The sequence below is a fragment of the Bos taurus genome, chromosome 6 (assembly GCF_002263795.3).
Source record: "Bos taurus isolate L1 Dominette 01449 registration number 42190680 breed Hereford chromosome 6, ARS-UCD2.0, whole genome shotgun sequence".
NCBI classification, from domain to species: Eukaryota; Metazoa; Chordata; class Mammalia; order Artiodactyla; family Bovidae; genus Bos; species Bos taurus.
In genome coordinates, this window is record NC_037333.1 from 114,027,243 (window position 1) to 114,046,228 (window position 18,986).

An 18,986-nucleotide genomic window follows, 5' to 3' on the forward strand; every position below is an offset into this window, starting at 1 on the left:
CCAGCCAAGGATACTGGAGCAGGTTGCCTGTCACTTCCTACTTCCTGGCTTAAGAAAGCACAAAAGCCACGAAGAGCCCTTCTATTTCTGCCACAGTTTCACACGTGGTGCTAATTTAGGACCTCAGCCCAGAACAGACGATTATTTCTGAGTTGAAGGTGAGGAGAGAGATGAGCCCCAGGTTACCGAGCAGAGCGGCATCTCTGCCAGGCTCTGCATTCTCTCGGCGCCCCCCAGACTGAAAGCTGTCATGTGGAGTGACTTTCTGCTAACACCCTGGGTAGCAATCCGAGTGTGTGCTGAATAGCCCAGCGAGAGGCATTCATCCGCGCATTCTCCTTGCCGGGTAGCAGAGTTATTCTCGCTCATGATGACTCACACCGGCGTATGTAAGATGCTCTGCACAGATTCTAATTTGAGACCCAGGGGGTGGATGCTGCTGTATCTGTTTGTCTCCTCTGTCCGCCTCTCCGGGCGTCAAAGCCCAGTTTCCTGTGTCCCCAGCTGGGCACGACTGTCTGGCAAGGAATGTATTGGACGATTGCATTTTAAATAGGAAGGTAATTTCCTGAGGACCCCCATCCCCGGGGATGCGGAGGGAAGCCTCTGAGGGCTCCACTTGGTAAAAAGAAGATGAAAAACAAGTCTTCTCCTTGATAAAGAGTCTGAAGGGAAACCCAAGATCAGTGGCGTACCCAGCCAGAACTCTGGCAGAGGTGAGAACCAGTTGCTGGGTGCTGTTTGTTTTCCTTTTTTAACTCAAGGTTTCAGAGCTAGGGTTTACACTGCAAGGCAGACTGGGATGTTGGCACCACCTTTTGGAGGAGATGGGGGAATGGAAGCCCAGCAGGGCACCAGAGGAGGCGACTTGGCAGGTGAGACCACACGTGGATCATGCAGGGGTGACTCAGGCAGGGCAGGTCTGAGCGGGAGGCCGGTGGACACGATCCGGGCAGGCAGGGAAGGGCAGGCCCATGTCGAAGGGTCCCAGAAGGGCGTCCAGGGTGCCAGGTTCAGGCAAACCTCCTGACCTGGCCGTGCAGGGCCCACATCGGCGTCTTGCACATTCTGCCCTTCCTGGAGGACCTCTCTGCACTTGGCCAACGCTGACCCACTCCTGCCGGGAGCACACAGCTTGCCTCCATGGACACTTCCCAGACAGCCTCCATTCCAGCCCCTTCTCAGGGTTGCCGGTTCCAGTGCACGGCTCACATCATTCAACAGCTTCCCTCGCCTGCTGTGGGCTCCCTGGGGGCCAGGCTTCTGTGAGATTCATCTCCCAGCCTGGGGTCTGGCACACAGCTGAATGGCTGTGTGAATGGCCTCAGAGAATAGAATGATGGACCAAGCAGGGGAAACAAAGATGAAGATGGACAGAAAGCCTGCCTCCCCCACCATCCCAGCCTTCCTCTGCTGCCTGTGGGATCAGAAATCCCCCCAATTCAGGAGCGACCTGCAGTCTGGAAGCCATGCCTAATAGTCTTTGGAGCAGCGGTGGGGGATGGGGGAGCGAATCTGTCTAGACCCTCCCAAGCCCGTTGCCTCGTGTCGCTTCCACGTTCCGGGCTGATGCAGTCACATCACTGGTCATGAGGTGGTGTGGATGAATGATGCAGGGAAGTGCTGGGTGCAAACCCGGCTGACAGTACAATCTTCCGCAAGGCCTCTCTGGCCGCAGCTTCCCCACCTGAGAAATGGGGATGATCACACCTCAGCTTAGCAGGTCTGCGGTGACCGCTAAGTGCAGTCAGCGATTCACACCACCCCCACCTGCCCCTGCTGCTCATCTCTGCACCGCCCAGAGCTGCCCTGCTTAGTACTTCTGCGTCTCTCCAACCAGACGCAAGTGGGACCCTGGGGACACCTGCCGGGCTTGGCAGGGAAATAACGGAAGGGTTGTTAATTTTCAGGCCTCTGAGGCCAGGTCGCTTTGCAGGCTTCCCACCCAGAACATCCTGGCGGAGAGAGCTAATCTATCTGTTTTAACACAGACAGGGGCTCTGGGGGAGGCACAGAGGCTGCAGGCCTGGGGAACTTAGGGAGACAAGTACCCCAGCCCCACGCCCCCCTCGCCTGCAGCGGACCACAGGGAGCTCTCTCCGCCCCACACCCGTGCTGCAGGCAGCTTCGTGGCAGCCCCTGTCACTCCACGTCACAGTGGCTTGTGTTTGTCCTGCACTGGACTGGCCCTCCTCTGTGCCCACTGCCCAGTGTCAGGCCTCCCCCCACCCCATTTCTACCACAAATCCTATGCAGGGGAGCAAATCTGGTCGACCGACCCGCCGAGGTCTAGCCTACTTGCAGCATATCCAATAAAGCACGTGTCAATAATGTGACCGAAAACCAAATCCCCAAGCAGGAGACTCTCTTCAAAAGAAGGGCCCTGTCATTCCCGCTCAGCATCAGTGTGCTGTCCCCCCGAGCTCCACCATCACTGCTTCCCCTGGCGAACTCCTATTCATCCTTCAAGACCCAGCTCAGGTGACGCCACCTCCAGGAAGCCCTCGACCCAGGCCAGGCCTGGGCTGGGGCAAGGGCAGCTCAGGGTACACAGTTAGGGAGGCAGTCAAACCCACATGCCCTGGCCTAACTCCCACCCCTTAGAGGAAGTGCTCGTCGCCCTGGGGACAGCTTGCTGGCCTTTGCCCTCATCTGTCCTGGAGTTTCCTGATGGGAGGGAGCCATGTGCTTCCTGTACTGTCCTTCTCACCACGGCCTGTGAGCTGCCTCAGCTCCAGGGCCTTGACCCAAGGAGGTGCTTGGTGAACCAAGCTTCTTTAGAATAAAATGCCATGAGAATAAACCCGCTGTCATCTCAGTCTGTTATGCACCTTGCTTCCTTTATTTTTTCCAGTCACCTCTGCCATGGGAACCCTATCTTCATTTTACAGAGGAGGAAACAGGCTCAGAGACGTGAAGTGATTTGCCCAAGGTTGCACAGCTCGCAGGAGCAAAGGAGGGGTGAAGCCAGCTCCTCACCTCCAGCTCTGGAGGGGTGAGGCCTCCAGAGCCTACACTGCCCCTGTGCTGGCAGGCCTCAGCTGTGGCCTCCATGTTCCATGCGCGGTGTGGCCTCCCTGGACTCCGGGGCTGTCGTGGGTGCCTCCATCCTGCGGGGCATCGGAGTGGCTGAGAGCAGGGCTCTAGGGCACCTGGTTGTTTCCTTGTCACTTGGTGGGGAGCAGAGGCCAGGTCCGCCAGCGTGCTTGGAGTTGGGCACAGGGCCGAAGCGAGCAGGAGCTGCAGCCTAAGGCAGCACCCCACCCCACCCCCCACCCAAGGGAGGATGCCTGGGACTCACCAGGGGCCATGAACACGCAGGTCCCGGTGGGGCCAAGGCACCACAAGTCTGACAGTCTCCAAGGACGCTGCTACCACTGCTCCTGGCACTTACTAACCGAATAGCTTTGGGAAGAGTCCACTCTGTGGGTATGTGACCCAAGCCATCACAGGAGAATCCATGCTTGGTCTGATGATCTACCGGTCCCATCTTGAAATTCCTGATTCTCTTTGAACAAGGAGCTCCATGCTTGCACCGTGTACATGGCCTGGCAAATTAGACCCTGAAACTCAGGCTTCATATGGGCTGGCTGTTAGTCCAGTGAATCTATCAGATAGTTCCCTTTAACTGAGTTGCCTCTGATTTTGAGGCATCCAGCCTTGTGGGCCCCCAAAACCTCGCTCGGGTACCATATGTTTCCCCAGAATAGTAACCAGTGAAAATACACCATTGAAAATAGTCTGGTTCCCAATTTGGAGGAACAATCTGCCAGCCTCCTCTCTGCACGATGCTAATTGATTTGTTTTCTTTGCTCCAATAATCCTTTCCTTGTCAGCACTTTCTTCTTCCCCCGTCTTTCCTGGCTTGTCCCACTCTGAGGCCAAAAATAGCCCGTGATCCAGATTGCTGGGACTCTGGCCAGAATCACTTCCTCAGGTTCCTTTTCCTTCTGCCTGGGTGACACCATGAACAGGGCCTTAGCTGTAACTGAGGGCTGTCATGGAGAGGCGATCCTGTGCCCAGAGACCTCATTCTGTGTGGGAATGCCAACACCCATCCTCTGGGCTGAATGGCAAGGATGAGGACTGGGCCCTGCCAGGCTGCACAGCCTCCCCTCCTGGAGGGAAAGGCAGACTCACAGAGAGAACCCTAGGAATGTTAGACTGGAGCAAATGAACACATGAGATGCTGGGCAAGGGGCAGAGGAGGGATAAGAAAAACTGTTGGAGGATGTATATCATGGACGTCTTCCTGGAGGAGGTGACCTTCAAAATTAGCTGTGCCAGATGAAGAGGTATTGGAGAAGCACTGGAAAAGAAGGAAGATGTCCCATCATAAAAACAGGCTAAACTCATGCTGGGGGCACCTGCAAAGCAGGGACATGAAAAATAAACGAGAAACATTCAGCTTTGTTGAAGTTGCCCAGAATTCCGGGCTCAGAAAATTTCAAAACTTTCATTTTATCACACATGGATTTTGTGACATTTAAAAAATCTGGAAATCTGATTCTTCATTGCCAGTGGTGAGGTCGAGAGGGTGGGGGGTCTCAGTCCTGCTGTGCGTTCCAGCCAGAGGGAACCGTACACAGAGGTGGGAGGAGGACATGAACGGTCTCAGCAGGGACCCCCATCTGCTTGTCTTCGGTCCTGCTGGCCTCTCTGTCTGAGAACCCCCTTCCCCAGGTCTGGATCAAATTTCCGTTCATTCTTCAAAGTTCATCTGGGCGTCACCTCCTCCCGAAGCCCTGCTTTTGTTCTGCACTTGGATCCGACCTTCCCTGCTCTGCTCCCGTAAACCCTGGGCAAGCTAAATTCTTGTGTGATTTAGGTTAAAATCCTGCGGCTTTTAACCATGGAGGAATGAATGAATGAATGAGCCTTCACTGATGTGTGAAATTTTGAGTGGTGAGCAGGAATAAGTGAATGAGATTATTTATGATTTCTGCTCCCCAGGCAACTTAAATATCCCCAGGGATGTTTTCCACCCAGAGGAGAAGAGCAAGCAAACAGTTCCCTGAGGAGTCACAGAGTGAGCCGGAATTGCTCATTCAAGCAGGCACGTGTGAGCGCCTTCATCCCGCAGGCCTGGGTTGACCCACAGCTTGGGGTCAGGCATGTGCTGAATGCTGGAGGGAGCAAAAGGAGTTAGGTCCCTACCCCTGAGATCAGGGAACACAGAACCTCCCCCACCCCCCGGCTCTTTTTCCCTCACAGAACCCCAGCATCAGCAAGAGAAAAACAGCAGACAAACCCAAATGGAGACACAATTACAAAATATCCAGCCAGTCCTCCTCAAAACCGCCAAGGTCATCAACAGCAAGGGAAGTCTGAGAAAACGTCACAGCTTAGAGGAGCCCGAGGAGAAGTGGCAACTGAGTGTCACGTGGGAACCTGGCACAGGGACAGAGAAAGACATCAGTGGGAAAACGGGTGAAATGCAGTGTGCGGTTTAGACACGACCGATGTATCAATGTTGGGTCCTTATTGTGACAAACGTATAATGTCGATGCCGGCTGTTAATAATAGAGGAAGCGGGGCATGCGTTGTGTGGGAATGTCCTGTACTACCTTTACAACTTTTCCGTCAATCTAAAACTGTTTGGGACTTCCCTGGCAGTCCAGTGGTTGAGACTTTGCCTTCCAATGTAGGGGCCGCAGTTCAATCCCTGGTTGGGGAGCTAAGATGATCCCGCATGCCTAAAACAGGAGCGATATTGTAACAAGTTCAACACAGACTTTAAAAATGGTCCACATCAAAAAAAAAAAACTTCAAAAATATCAAACTATTCTAAACTAAAAAGTTTATTTCAAATTAAAAAAAAATCTTAACCCCACACCACTTAAGACTAACCACTATTAATAGCCCCCGTGTTTCTTTCCTTTCTCTTTTTTAAAAACAGAGCTGTAACTGACAAGCAATGTTAGTTTCGGGTGTGCAACATAATAAAATGTGTTCACACTGTGGAATGATAACCACAGCAATTCTAGGCGATGTTGGTCACCACACACGGTTACAGAATTCTTCTGTGTGATGAAACTTTTAAGATCTACTCTCTTAGCAACTTTCAAATGTGCAGTAGGGTTTTGCTGGTTATTCTCAGCGTGCTGCAGTCCCTCCCCAGGGCTTCTTCGTCTTATAATAGGACATGTGTACCTTTCGACCCCTTCCACCCATTTTGCCCATCCCCAATCCCCCACCTCTGCTACCACCAGTCTCTTCTCTGTATCTGTGAGCTTGGTTGTTTTTTTCCTTTTTCTTTGTAGATTCCACATATAAGTGAGATCACACGGTATTTGCTTCTCCGTCCGCCTTACTGCACTTAGCATAATGCCCTCCAAGTTCATCCATGTTGTCACAAATGGCAAGTTTCATTCTTTTTTATGCTGAGTAATACTCCTTCCGCCCTGCTTTCTACGCATTTCCCACTGACAAAATTACACTTACTTTTCTGTACCTACCATGACAAAGCTATTATATACTTCCTTACAATGTTGTCAACGGGAAATGTACAGAAGCTGAACCTGCTTATCATGTCTGCTTTTTCGTGTGTGAGCGCATTAGTTCTCCTGTCACTAAACACCATGGACACATCTGTACACGCTCTCTGGCTCCCCCAACCATTCCGCCACCACCTCCTATTTTTCCTGCATGTAAACCACACCATGAAGAACATCTCCGAGCACGTGTGTCCACCTCTCAGGGATCAGAGTCACCAAGGAATCAGGCTCTATGCGCCTCTGCTTGCTGGGGGACAGAAGGCTTTCTGCTGAAGGTGAATGACCTCACCCAGGAGCCCAGTAAGGCTTCCTTGGAAAGAAAGAACATACTGATGTATCCTTTGTTCACAAGAAACAGGAGTTTTGTGCAGCTCATTGATTTATGCTCCACGTGCTTCGTTGTCTTCCAGAGGCATGTCGGGGTTTGGGAAAGTCATTCTGGGGGCGTCTCATTGTACTTTCCCTCCCAGGGAAAGCTGAGCTCATCTTGGGCCAGGCTAGTCCCACCCAGGCTGCCGGCTGCAGCCCAGCTAAAACCCCACCCTGTGTGGAATCACCACTGACCCTGGCCCTACCCAGCATGGCTCTGTGACCACAGGAGCCCACCTCCCCTCAGTCTTCCCACCTGCCAAGCAGAGGGGACAGCAACTCAATGACAGTCGCCACACGGAATGGTAATACAGGCCGGCTGGTCGCGTTCACATTAGACCTCCATGGTGGGCTCACAGTGTCGGGCACCCATCATTTCCCATTTTACAGACAAGGAGACTGAGCCACAGAGGGTACTGGTCACACAGGCATGGAATTTGAGCTGGGTTATCAAAGGTCTGTCTAGTCAAGGCTATGGTTTTTCCAGTGGTCATGTATGGATGTGAGAGTTGGACTGTGAAGAAGGCTGAGCGCCGAAGAATTGCTGCTTTTGAACTGTGGTGTTGGAGAAGACTCTTGAGAGTCCCTTGGACTGTGAGGAGATCCAACCAGTCCATTCTAAAGGATATCAGTCTTGGGTGTTCTTTGAAAGGACTGATGCTGAAGCTGAAACTCCAGTACTTTGGCCACCTCATGCGAAGAGTTGACTCATTGGAAAAGACCCTGATGCTGGGAGGGATTGGGGGCAGGAGGAGAAGGGGACGACAGAGGATGAGATGGCTGGATGGCATCACTGACTCGATGGACATGAGTTTGAGTGAACTCCGGGAGTTGGTGATGGACAGGGAGGCCTGGCGTGCTGCGATTCATGGGGTCGCAAAGAGTTGGACATGACTGAGCGACTGAACTGAACTGAACTGAACTGATCCAAAGACAGAGTGTGTGTGCCCAGCCCCCTGCTCCACCGACACATAGTTCACTCATTCCTTCCCTCATTCATTCCTTCCCTCATTCATTCATTCCTTCCCTCATTCATTCATCCATTCCCTCATTCATTCCCTCCCTCATTCATTCACTCACTCATTCATGCTGCGTGTGGAACGCCCAGGCCCTGCAGGGATGCGGAGGGGAGGGCATCAGTAGTGACCTCCACAGATGTACCCCAGACCTGACAGGGCCCCAGTCCCCGTGCAGGAGCCCTCTTCCATGAAATGGGGTGAGTGTGTTGAGGACAAGTCCCGGGCCCCCAGCAGCCTTGCAGCAGGAGCACCAACCAGCCTGGGGAGGAATGCCATCCCAGGGTGTGCACCGAGGTGGACAGGGACACGGGCAGGGGCGTGGACCTTGCCAGGCAAGGCCAGGCCGCACGTGAGGCTGGGAGGGAGGCAGTCGGGAGGGTCCTAGGACCCCCATACGGGTGTTGGCATCTCCTGGGGCTGTGAAGAGCCATGAAGGTTCTACAAGGTCCGTGCGTAGGAATGGCTCTTCTGATGGAGCAGGAGGCGGGGCCACAGTGCTGGGGGGCGGGGGCAGGACCACCTGGCTCCCAGCCCCTCCACCCTGTGTTCCGGTGCTCCTGACTCAGCCTCGGCTGGTCGACCTTCTCTGGCACCAGGCACGCGTGAGTCCCTCCGCAGGGCCCTGTCATTCTGCCGAGTGGCCCCAGGGCCGCCCTGTTCTGACCCTTGGCTGGCCTGTCCTGACCTTTCTGTGACGGGGGGACAATCCTCACACACAGCCCGGCAGGGCTTGTACCTGTGAGAAGAGGAACCTGGAAGGAAGGCAAATGTGAAGGGACCTCCCGGGGTGGGGGCTGGGGGGTGCGCATGGTGGAGGTGCCCCTCGTCCTTTCTGGGGGGCACCTTGCCATCAGTTTCACGTCGGAGTGGAGTCGGGGCCACTCTAAGATGTATGCATCTCCCGTCATCTCCAGCGTGATCCAATGCTGGGCTTGAGGTCAGGGAGAGAATACAGAAGGTGGGCTCCGACTCCACCCCGAAGCCTCCAGCTAGGACGAGGCATCCTCCCACACGGCCCCTGCTCCCAGTGCTCTTCACAATAAGCCTCCTCCGGGCCCTCCCCACCCCTTGCCCCAGCCCTTGCAGAGCTCTCACTGGACAAGTCAGTGTCCTGGGGCGGCCGTACACAAACAGGCTCCGAACCTCAGGAATCTGCCATCCGGGCTCTGCAGGCGGGAAGTCTGGAGTCAGGTGTCACCTGGGCCGGTTGCCTCTTGGGGCTGCGGGGAGCCCGCTGCAGGCAGTGGCTCCCCAGAGTGCAGATGCCTCTCCTGACCTGTGTCTTTCAGATCATCCTCGTGAGCTCCTCGCTCAGCGACCGGGACCAGAGCCTGTTCCTCAGCGCGGACGAGGGTGCCACCTTCCAAAAGCAGCTCGTCCCCTTCTCCGTGGAGACGCTCATCTTCCACCCCCAGGAGGAGGACAAGGTGCTGGCCTATGCAAAGGAGGGCAAGGTGAGCCGCCCGGGCAGTCCGGAGGGCAGGGAGCCTCCCCATCACCCGAGCCCCGGGAGCCCTGGGCGGCAGGAGGGCTCCGCGGGGCTGGGGCCGGGACCCCCTCAGCCCCTGCTCCCTGGGGCTGGGGTCGGGGACCCCATCACCCCTGCTCCCGGGGCTGGGGTCAGGGACCCCCTCAGCCCCTGCTCCCCGGGGCTGGGGTCGGGGACCCCCTCAGCCCCTGCTCCCTGGGGCTGGGGTCGGGGACCCCATCACCCCCTGCTCCCTGGGGCTGGGGCCGGGACCCCATCACCCCTGCTCCCGGGGCTGGGGTCGGGGACCCCCTCAGCCCCTGCTCCCCAGGGCTGGGGCCGGGACCCCATCACCCACTGCTCCCCAAGGTTGGGAATGCCCTCCGCCCCTGCTCCCCAGGGCTGGGGTCGGGGACCCCATCACCTCCTGCTCCTCGGGCCTGAGGTCGGAGACCCCCTCACCCCCTGCTCCCCGGGGCTGGGGTCGGGGACCCCATCACCCCCTGCTCCCCGGGGCTGGGGTTGGGGATCCCCTCAGCCCCTGATCCCTGGGGCCGAGTGGTCAGGTGCCCCTCAGAAGCTCATGGGTTCAAGTGAGAGCCAGTGGGATGGAGGTGAGGTACAACAGGCTCACAAGATGGTTGATGGACAGTGGATAATTATGAGGACCCTCCACTCTGCCCCCCAGCACACTCCAGCCGTGGGGCCTCCCTCCACTTCCAGAACATTCCACATACCCTCCCACCCCAGGCCCTTCCCTCCTCCTGGAAGCCTCTTCCACCTTCACCAGGAGAGGGAATTGTCTTTCTGACCCCAAACCAGCATCCTCTCCTCTGCGGGCAGTCCAGGGCACCTTCACGGTGACTGAGGAGTACACGGTGAGGGGCTCTCTCCAGGGCCAGCCTGGGTGCGGTGGGAGACTCCGGGGCTGGGAGGGGCGGGCTGAGGGCCCCTGGAGGAGGGGCCGCCCGCCTGGAGGAAAGGCCTGGGTTGGGTTCCTACAGACACCGTAAGGAATGACCACAAACCTGACAGCTTAAAACAACAAAAGTGTATCGGCCAAAGGCCCCAAATCAGTTTCATGAGGCCACTGCCGCGGGCTCTGTGGGGTGACTCTCCCCCTGGAGGCTCCCTCGCCTCCACGAGCTTCTGGAATTCTGTGGCTGGTGGCGAGTCACGCTGAGCTTCAAAGGCAGCGTCTTCAACTCTTCCTGTTCCGTCTTCACGTTGCCGTGTGTGAGTGTGTGTGTGAGTTCCCTCTGCCCCACCTGGATAATCCAGACCACCCTTCCCATCTAAGCATCTTCAGTGAATTGACCGCAAAGTCCTTTTTCGGTCCATCAGGTCCCTTTCACAGCTTCCAGGGATTCTGACAGATATTTTGAGGGGGACCTTTTCAGCCTTCCCTGATTGCTCAGTTGGTAAAGAATCTGCCTACAATGCAGGAGACCCTGGTTCCATCCCTGAGTTAGGAAGATCCCCTGGAGAAGGGATAGGCTACCCACTCCAGTATTCTGGCCTGGAGAATCCCATGGACCGTATAGTCCATGGGGTCGCAAAAAGTCGGACACGACTGAGAGACTTTCACTTTCACTTTTCAGCCAACCACCTTGCCCGATAGGAGGCCTGGTGCCCCATTGTGGCAAAAGGGCTGAGGAGGAGGCTGGCCCCGGGGAGAGTCACTCAGCCCTGAGAAATTGTGTGTGTGGGCAGTTGGAGAACAGGAGTCCTGGTACCCATCCCTCTCCTCCTGTCCTCAGTTTCCTGTGAGCTGAATCCCACCAGAAGCCAGGGAGAAGGGGGCCTGTGGATGCCGCCTACACAGGCCAGCTCCCAGGGTTGGGAAAGGGTGGAAAAGGCAGAGCCCGGGTCTGGAGCAGATGGAAGCTATCTGGGTCAGAAGCTTCCTTGGGTGCCCCCAGACCTGCCTGGGACTCACCATTCCACACTCTTCCAGATTCCAGTGACTGACTCTCTTTCCAAGGATGGGTCACAATGCACGATTAAATATTTGTGTCATTATTTGATTATTGTCTGTACCTTACACACACACTTGAGGTAAGCTCTTTGAGGGTGGGGCTATGCCTGGCCATTTCTTTCACAATTTTTTCTCAAGTTCCTGGCTGGAAATATTGAATGAAGAATAGAAGGAAGGGGGATGGATTGGTGGGTGGATGGGTGGATGGATGGGTGGATAGATGGATGGGTGGATGGGTGGATGCATCAGTGGGCAGATGGGTAGATGGATGGGTGGATGGGTGGCTAGATGGCTGGGTGTGTGGGTAGATGGAAGGTGGATGGATGGGTGGATGGATGGAAGGATGGATGCATAAGGGTGGATGGATGGTGGGTGGGTGGATGGATGGATGGGTGAATGGATAGGTGGGTGGGAGGATGGATGGATGGATCGGTGGGTGGATGGGTGGCTAGATGGGTGGGTGTGTGGGTAGATGGAAGGTGGATGGATAGGTGGATGGATGGAAGGATGGGTGCATAGGGATGGATGGATGGTGGTAGGTGGAGGGATGGATGGGAGGATGGATAAGTGGTTGGATGGAAGGATGGATGCATGGGGGTGGATGGATGGTGGGTGGGTGGATAGATGGGTGAATGGATAGGTGGGTGGGAGGATGGATGGTGGATGGATGGAAGGATGGATGCATGGGGGTGGGTGGATGGATGGATGGGTGAATGGATAGGTGGGTGGGAGGATGGATGGTGGATGGATGGATGGGTGAATGGATAGGTGGGTGGGAGGATGGATGGTGGATGGATGGATGGGGGTGGATCAGTGGATAGATCAGTGGGCAGATGACTGGATGGATGGGTGGATGGGTGGATGGATGGATGGATCGGTGGGTGGATAGGTGGCTAGATGGGTGGGTGTGTGGGTAGATGGAAGGTGGATGGATAGGTGGATGGATGGAAGGATGGGTGCATAGGGATGGATGGATGGTGGTAGGTGGAGGGATGGATGGGAGGATGGATAAGTGGTTGGATGGGAGGATGGATGCATGGAGGTGGATGGATGGTGGGTGGGTGGATGGATGGGTGAATGGATAGGTGGGTGGGAGGATGGATGGTGGATGGATGGAAGGATGGATGCATGGGGGTGGATGGATGGTGGGTGGGTTGATGGATGGGTGGATGGATAGGGGGGTGGGAGGATGGATGGTGGATGGATGGAAGGATGGATGCATGGGGGTGGATGGATGGTGGGTGGGTGGATGGATGGGTGGATGGATAGGTGGGTGGGAGGATGGATGGTGGATGGATGGAAGGATGGATGCATGGGGGTGGATGGATGATGGGTGGGTGGATGGATGGATGGGGATGGATCAGTGGATAGATCAGTGGGCAGATGACTGGATGGATGGGTGGATGGGTGGATGGATGGATGGATCGGTGGGTGGATGGGTGGCTAGATGGGTGGGTGTGTGGGTAGATGGAAGGTGGATGGATAGGTGGATGGATGGAAGGATGGGTGCATAGGGATGGATGGATGGTGGTAGGTGGAGGGATGGATGGGAGGATGGATAAGTGGTTGGATGGAAGGATGGATGCATGGGGGTGGATGGATGATATAGATGCATCGATGGCAGTTGGACGAATGAATGAATGGATTTCTACCAGTAGGGACCACCATGGTGAGGGACCTCCAAATGAAGCTTCCTGTCTGGCCTGAGCCATGGCTGTCTACAGGACCTGGCCTCCTTGGTGGTCCTCAATTTAGTGTGTCTGCTTTGGCCTGGAATATATCACACCCACTCACACACCACTGGGCAAAGTAAGTCTCATGCCAAGACCTGGTCCTCACTGACTGCCTGAAGTTCGGGATGTCCCTGAAATTCCCTGGCCTGGCGGGCTGCCTCTGCTCCGGGTGCTCTCCTTTGGGACAGCATGTGCTCTGGGGTATTAATAGCGCTACTTAGCTTTCCATGTAATTAGACTAAAGCACAATCACAGGGACTTATTTTCCTGCAGAAATCCACTGCATTGCAATTGGTCTTTAATTTATGGTGCCCTGAAAAATTAATGGAGCTGAAATCTCAGTTTTCTTTGGTTCTTTTTGTGACTATCAGGAAAGAATAGGGGGAGAAGACAGGCTTCATTGTGGTTGTAAAGGGAATGAGGAATTTGAGGACATCACTAACAGTGACAGCAGGGCTTTCGGCTTTTTAGGCTTCAGGGTTTAGGAATCTCGCTAACTCCCCAGAAGCCGGATGGCGTGGGCGGACAACGTTGATTTTGATGCCCACAGACCTGGTGTGGAAGGCAGGTGTCTGCTGCTCTAGTGCTGAGTAACACACAGCCCCAGAGCTCCACGGCTCCAGCAGCAAGCATTCTTTCTCATTCCCGGGTCTGAGTCAGCGGGGGTCCTGGCGGGCTTGGCTGGGACTGGCTAGCCATGGCTCCTGGGCAGGGTTCGGGTCTCTAGTTCAGGAATCAGTGGTTACTTGTGGACATGCTAGTCTCATGACAGAGGGGCAGAGGAAGCCACACGGGGACCTTCATGTGTCTGCTTATACCTGGAAAACATCACATCCCCTCCCACGGGCAAAGCAAGTCACGTGCCAAAGGCACATGGACTGCAGGCTGGACATCAGTATCCGGCTCACATGGGGCTTACAGATGTCTACAAAATCAAATGCCTTCCTCTGCTTTCTCCCCGTCCCTCCCCGCTCAGATGCCTGCCGCCTCCTCTAGCAGACAGACCTTCTTCCCCTGCTCAGACTGCCCTAACTCCCTATTTCTAGTTCCCTCCTTTACTGTGTCACTGAGGCTACCCTATTTGGATCCTGGACAGGCTCCCTGGGTGAGATCCAAAGGCAGTGGTTTTTCTTTCAAGGCTCAGCAAATTGCATTAGGCTCCTGGGATCAAAAGGATATCAGAGCTGGACAGCCTGGCCTCCATGTCAGCTTGCTAAGGACCCCTGGTATGACACTGACCAATCTGTTTCCTTCCACTTGAGCCTCAGATGCGCTCGCAGACAGAGCCCTGGGCACTTAACCTCTAAAACATCAATAGACCCACTCTTATGTTTTATTCTGCTCCTTGTCAAGAACCTCCTCACTTCCCAGCACTGTGAGAAATTGGTCTGAGCATGAGACTGCCTTCCAGAAACTTCAGTTCAGTTCAGTTCAGTCATGTCCAACTCTTTGCAACCCCATGGACTGCAGCACACCAGGCCTCCCTGTCCATCACCAACTCCCAGAGCTTGTTCAAACTCACCATTCATTGATATGGTGATGTTATCCAACCATCTCATCCTCTGTTGTCCCTTTCTCCTCCCACCTTCAATCTTTCCCAGCATCAGGGTCTTTTCCAATGAGTCAGCTCTTTACATCAGGTGGCCAAAGTATTGGAGTTTCAGCTTCAACATCAGTCCTTCTAATGAATATTCATGACTGATTTCCTTTAGGATTGACAACTTAGTAGAGGAGAAAAGACACCTTGGCCAATCAGGGAAGCCTGCCTGGAGGAGGGGTTGAACAGGTGCTTAGAGAATGAATCAGGATGTAAGTTTACTTTTTAATAGAACTTCCGAGCAACAAAGATAATAGCACAAGAAAAGAAAGGAAAATGAGCCCCAGTAATCCTCCAGGGGTTGGTGGTGGGGCAGACAAGAACTCTCCTGAGAAGGGATGAGGGGGCTCTGTGGTCAGGAGAACAGCTTTGTAAGCAGTGAGAATCTTATAGCTCTGAGTGTGTTTGTTTTTGCTCTGACCTTTGTGTCTGACGGGGCTCAGGCAGGAAAGAGACCTCACTCTGGATATTTTAGTAGAAAAAGGATTTAAGATTTAGGGCAATTGGGTCCTCTCTAAACTGCCGGGACTCTGGAAGAGGGGCTTCAGACCAGATTCCCAAGGATCCTCCCAGAAGCCTGAGGATCTGGACCATTAGGGGAAGGCGGGGTACCAGGAGCTCTGCTGGGATCACCAAGGTCAAGAACACGCAGCTGATGCTGGGGTCCAGGCATCGGAAGTCATCACTGCTGTAGCCTACACTGCCTGGGAACGTCCACAAAGCCAGTGATCGGTCCTGCGGCTGCCTCCACCACAAAGGCCCCTCCAGCCCCCAGAACCACGTCCCCGTGACCTTGTTGGCCAGCAAAACAGTCACCACGTGATCCAGCAATCCCACTCCCCGGCATGTATCCAGAGAACACCATAATTTGAAAAGACACGTGCATCCCAGTGCTCACTACAGCACAGTTTGCAGGAGCCAGGACATAGAAACAGCCTGACTGTCCATCAGCAGAGGAGTGGATGAAGAAGAGGCGGTCCGTATGCACAATGGAATATTACTCAGCAGTAAGAGAGAATGACATAATGCCATTTGCAAAAACATGGATGGATCTAGAGATTATCATACGAAGTAAGCCCGACAGAGAAAGACAGATACCATATGATAGCACGGACATGTGGAATCTAAAAATAAAGGTGCGGATAAATCTATTTACAAAGCAGAAATAGACCCACAGACATAGAAAAGGAACTTATGGTTACTGAAGGAGGAAGAGTAAATTAGGATGTTGGGATTAGCACACAGACTCTGCATGCGTGCGTGCAAAGTCGCTTCAGTCGTGTCCGACTCTTTGCGACCCTATAGACTGTAGCCCACCAGGTTCCTCTGTCTGTGGAATTCTCCAGGCAAGAATACTGGAGTGGCTTGCCATGCCCATCGCCGTGGGATCTTCCTTACCCAGGGATCAAACCCACACCTCTTACGCTTCCTGCATTGGCAGGCAGGCTCTCTACCACTGGTACCACCTGGGAAGCCTAACATATATGCACATTACTACATACAAAATATACTACGTATAAAATATACTACATATAAAATAAACAAGAAGCTACCACACAGTGCAGGGGGCCAGCCTCGCATGTGGTAATAACTCATAAGGAAAAGAATCTGAAAAGCAAAGAACATATACATATATATAAAGCATATATATATATATGATTTACTATATATTATTATATACATTGGGCTTCCCTGGTGTCTCAGCTGGTAATGAATCTGCCTGCAATGCGGGAGACCTGGGTTCGATTCCCTGGGTTGGGAAGCTCCCCTGGAGAAGGGAAAGGGAATGTATATAAAAATTATATACATTATTTATAAACAAATTATATATATATATATATAAATTACTGCGCTGTACAGCTGACATGAATATCAAAAGTGTATTTCAATAAATAGACGGCTAAGGCCGCAGGGAACTGATTCCATGGCAAAAGGCCAGGGTGCGTCTGCGTTGCACGAGTGCGTCTGTCTGACCCAGAAGTCTAGCTTCGAGGGAGTCCGAGCAACGTTGGATTTCAGCTTTGCAGCCTTTGCAGCATGACCAGGTACCCTACAGCAAGGGAGAAAAGGATGCTGAGTTCCAACCACACGTCCAACCTGCTGCTGAACGCCGGGTGGAATTGCCGTGCTTCTGAGAATTGCATGAGACCCCCGGCACACGTGTCTGCGAACGCACCTTCCCTCTGCCCTCCTCCCCCTCCCTCTCCTTTATTTCTCCCTCGACTCCCGCTTGGTTTCATCTTTACGTCAGAGCAGCACGTGCTACCATTCCACTCTGTTTCTTGAAGCATCCGTCGAGAGCAAGCCCGCCTGTGCCCAGGATGCTGCCACGCGGGTTTTAGCTGTGGCAACCGGGACCTCCCTGGCGTGTTTATTCTTGTGTATTCACTGGTATTGGTCTTTTACTCAGCAGAAACATTCTATTTCTGCAGCGCCTGTAGTGCACTATGAAATCACCTCCCACGAGAGCAAATTGGAAAGGCTTCATAAAGTTCCGGGCAGGTGTCATAAACACAGAAGCCTCGGCAGCAGTGGAAACAAGCCCACCATCCATTAAGCTGGGGGTTTCATAACCTGCAGCCGGAAACTGACAGCTACCGTCTCCTTTTTCACTCACTTAGACTGCCTGAGGATCTGAGCCATGCTCTCTCAATCTGCAGATGGGTAAAGGGAGACTGCCCTCAGGGAGAGGACTCAGCCTGGGGGTGGGAGAGGAGAGGAGGGCTGTTCCCGGTGGAGGAGACAGCATGTGTGAAGGCCAAGAGGCAAGAGAGAGGAAAGAGACGGACCCAGAAAAGAGCGAGGGTTCAATACAATGGGAGCCTGCTGAGGAAGGTGCGAGAGGGCCTCTGGTTCTAAGTAGCCCAGGGCTGGGAAGCCCTGGAGGGGTAGCTGGTGGGGGCGACCGGCACTGAGCGGGAGACCGCCTAAGACGCAGACTCTCAGCCTCTTCCGGGAAGAAAACCTCGCAGACCGGGCGTTCTCTCCCTGCAGGTGAGAGCAGAGGAAAGAAGCTGAGCAACTCCAAGTTTTGTTTATGAAAAAGGACCAGGCTTCCCTGGTGGCTCCATGGTAAAGAAGCCACTTGCCAATGCAGGAGATGCTGAGCAACTCCAAGGTTTGTTTATGAAAAAGGACCAGGCTTCCCTGGTGGCTCCATGGTAAAGAAGCCACTTGCCAATGCAGGAGATGCAGGTTCGATCCCCGGCCGGGGAAAGGTCCCAGGTGCTGTGAGGACTAAGCCTGTGCACCACACCTGTTGAACTCGTGCTCTAGAGACCAGGAACCAAGACTACGGAGCTCAATGCCACAACTCCTGAAGCCCCTGCACACCAGAACCCGCGCTCTGCAGCAAGACAAGCCCCGGCAATGAGAAGCCCCCGTGTCACAGTGGGACAGTGGCCCCTGCTCGCCGCAACCTAAATAAAAGCCCAGGCAGCAATGAAGGCCCAGCACAGCCAAAAATAAATAAATAAAATTATTTTTTAAAATGTACCCAAACTTCAAGACACTTGAAAAATAACTGGAGTCATCAATTTAAAAAAAAAAAAAGGAACAAGTGTTCACGATTGTTGCCAAGGTCACAGCGTGTCCCTCAGACGACCATTCAGAGTGACTCTCTGGAGGCTCTTGGGGATGTTCACGGCGGGGACAGCCACCCTGAAGTGGGGCGTTTTCTCACGAGTCCCTGAGGTTAGGAGGTTTGGAGATGCTCTTGGCAAGGAGGAAGCACTCATGCAGGAGCTTGTCTGCTTTTCTGCAGCTGTGGGAAAGACAGAAGGGACGTTTTCCAGAAGTTTCTCTCCCAGGCAGTCATGGGATCTGCAGCGTTCAGGGCCACTGTTGGCAAGGGGGCAAAGAGGTCCAGGCACCCAGACTGACAGTGTAGGTGGACCCAGGACGGATCAGGATCGAGGCACCAAGCGGGCATGGGGTGCTGGCTCCTGTGGTCTCCGCCTCGCCCCGGGCAGCTCTGTCCAGGAGAATGGTGGGCCCAACACTCCCCCCAGGGACCCCGAGCCCCACGTCAGCTCATTGTTCCACATGGCTTCACTCACGAAACCTCAAGTTCAAAGTTGAAAGGATTGGGTCTTTGGAGTCAGTGATTGCAGAACATGAACCCTAAGCACAGGCCCTGGGTCACTGCGGCGGTCAAGGCCCCAGCCAGCCTGCAGAGGGGGCGCTGCTGTTGCTGCACTGACCAGCCCTCCCTTCCTGCCCCTCCTCCCCAGCGCCCACCTGCCAGGAGACCTTAAGGGCCGTTCAGGTCCCTCCCACGTGCCTGCACCCAGACACACCGTGCCCAGGACCTCTGCCACACGCCA

General features: G+C 54.3%; 1 protein-coding gene and 1 non-coding gene across 3 annotated transcripts in view; both read left to right on the plus strand.

Annotated features, from left to right (window-relative positions):
• The window catches only part of SORCS2 (sortilin related VPS10 domain containing receptor 2), a 495,160-nt gene that overhangs the window by 398,770 nt on the left and 77,404 nt on the right, over positions 1-18,986 (plus strand). For both annotated transcript variants that reach the window (XM_024993671.2, XM_024993672.2), the window contains exon 4: positions 9,175-9,339. In XM_024993671.2, the coding sequence (XP_024849439.1) occupies positions 9,175-9,339 (165 nt within the window). The remainder of the gene's footprint in view (positions 1-9,174; positions 9,340-18,986) is intronic.
• Positions 724-801, plus strand: MIR2452 (microRNA mir-2452). The gene has a single exon (NR_031193.1). It is a non-coding gene; the product is annotated as a microRNA mir-2452 (primary transcript).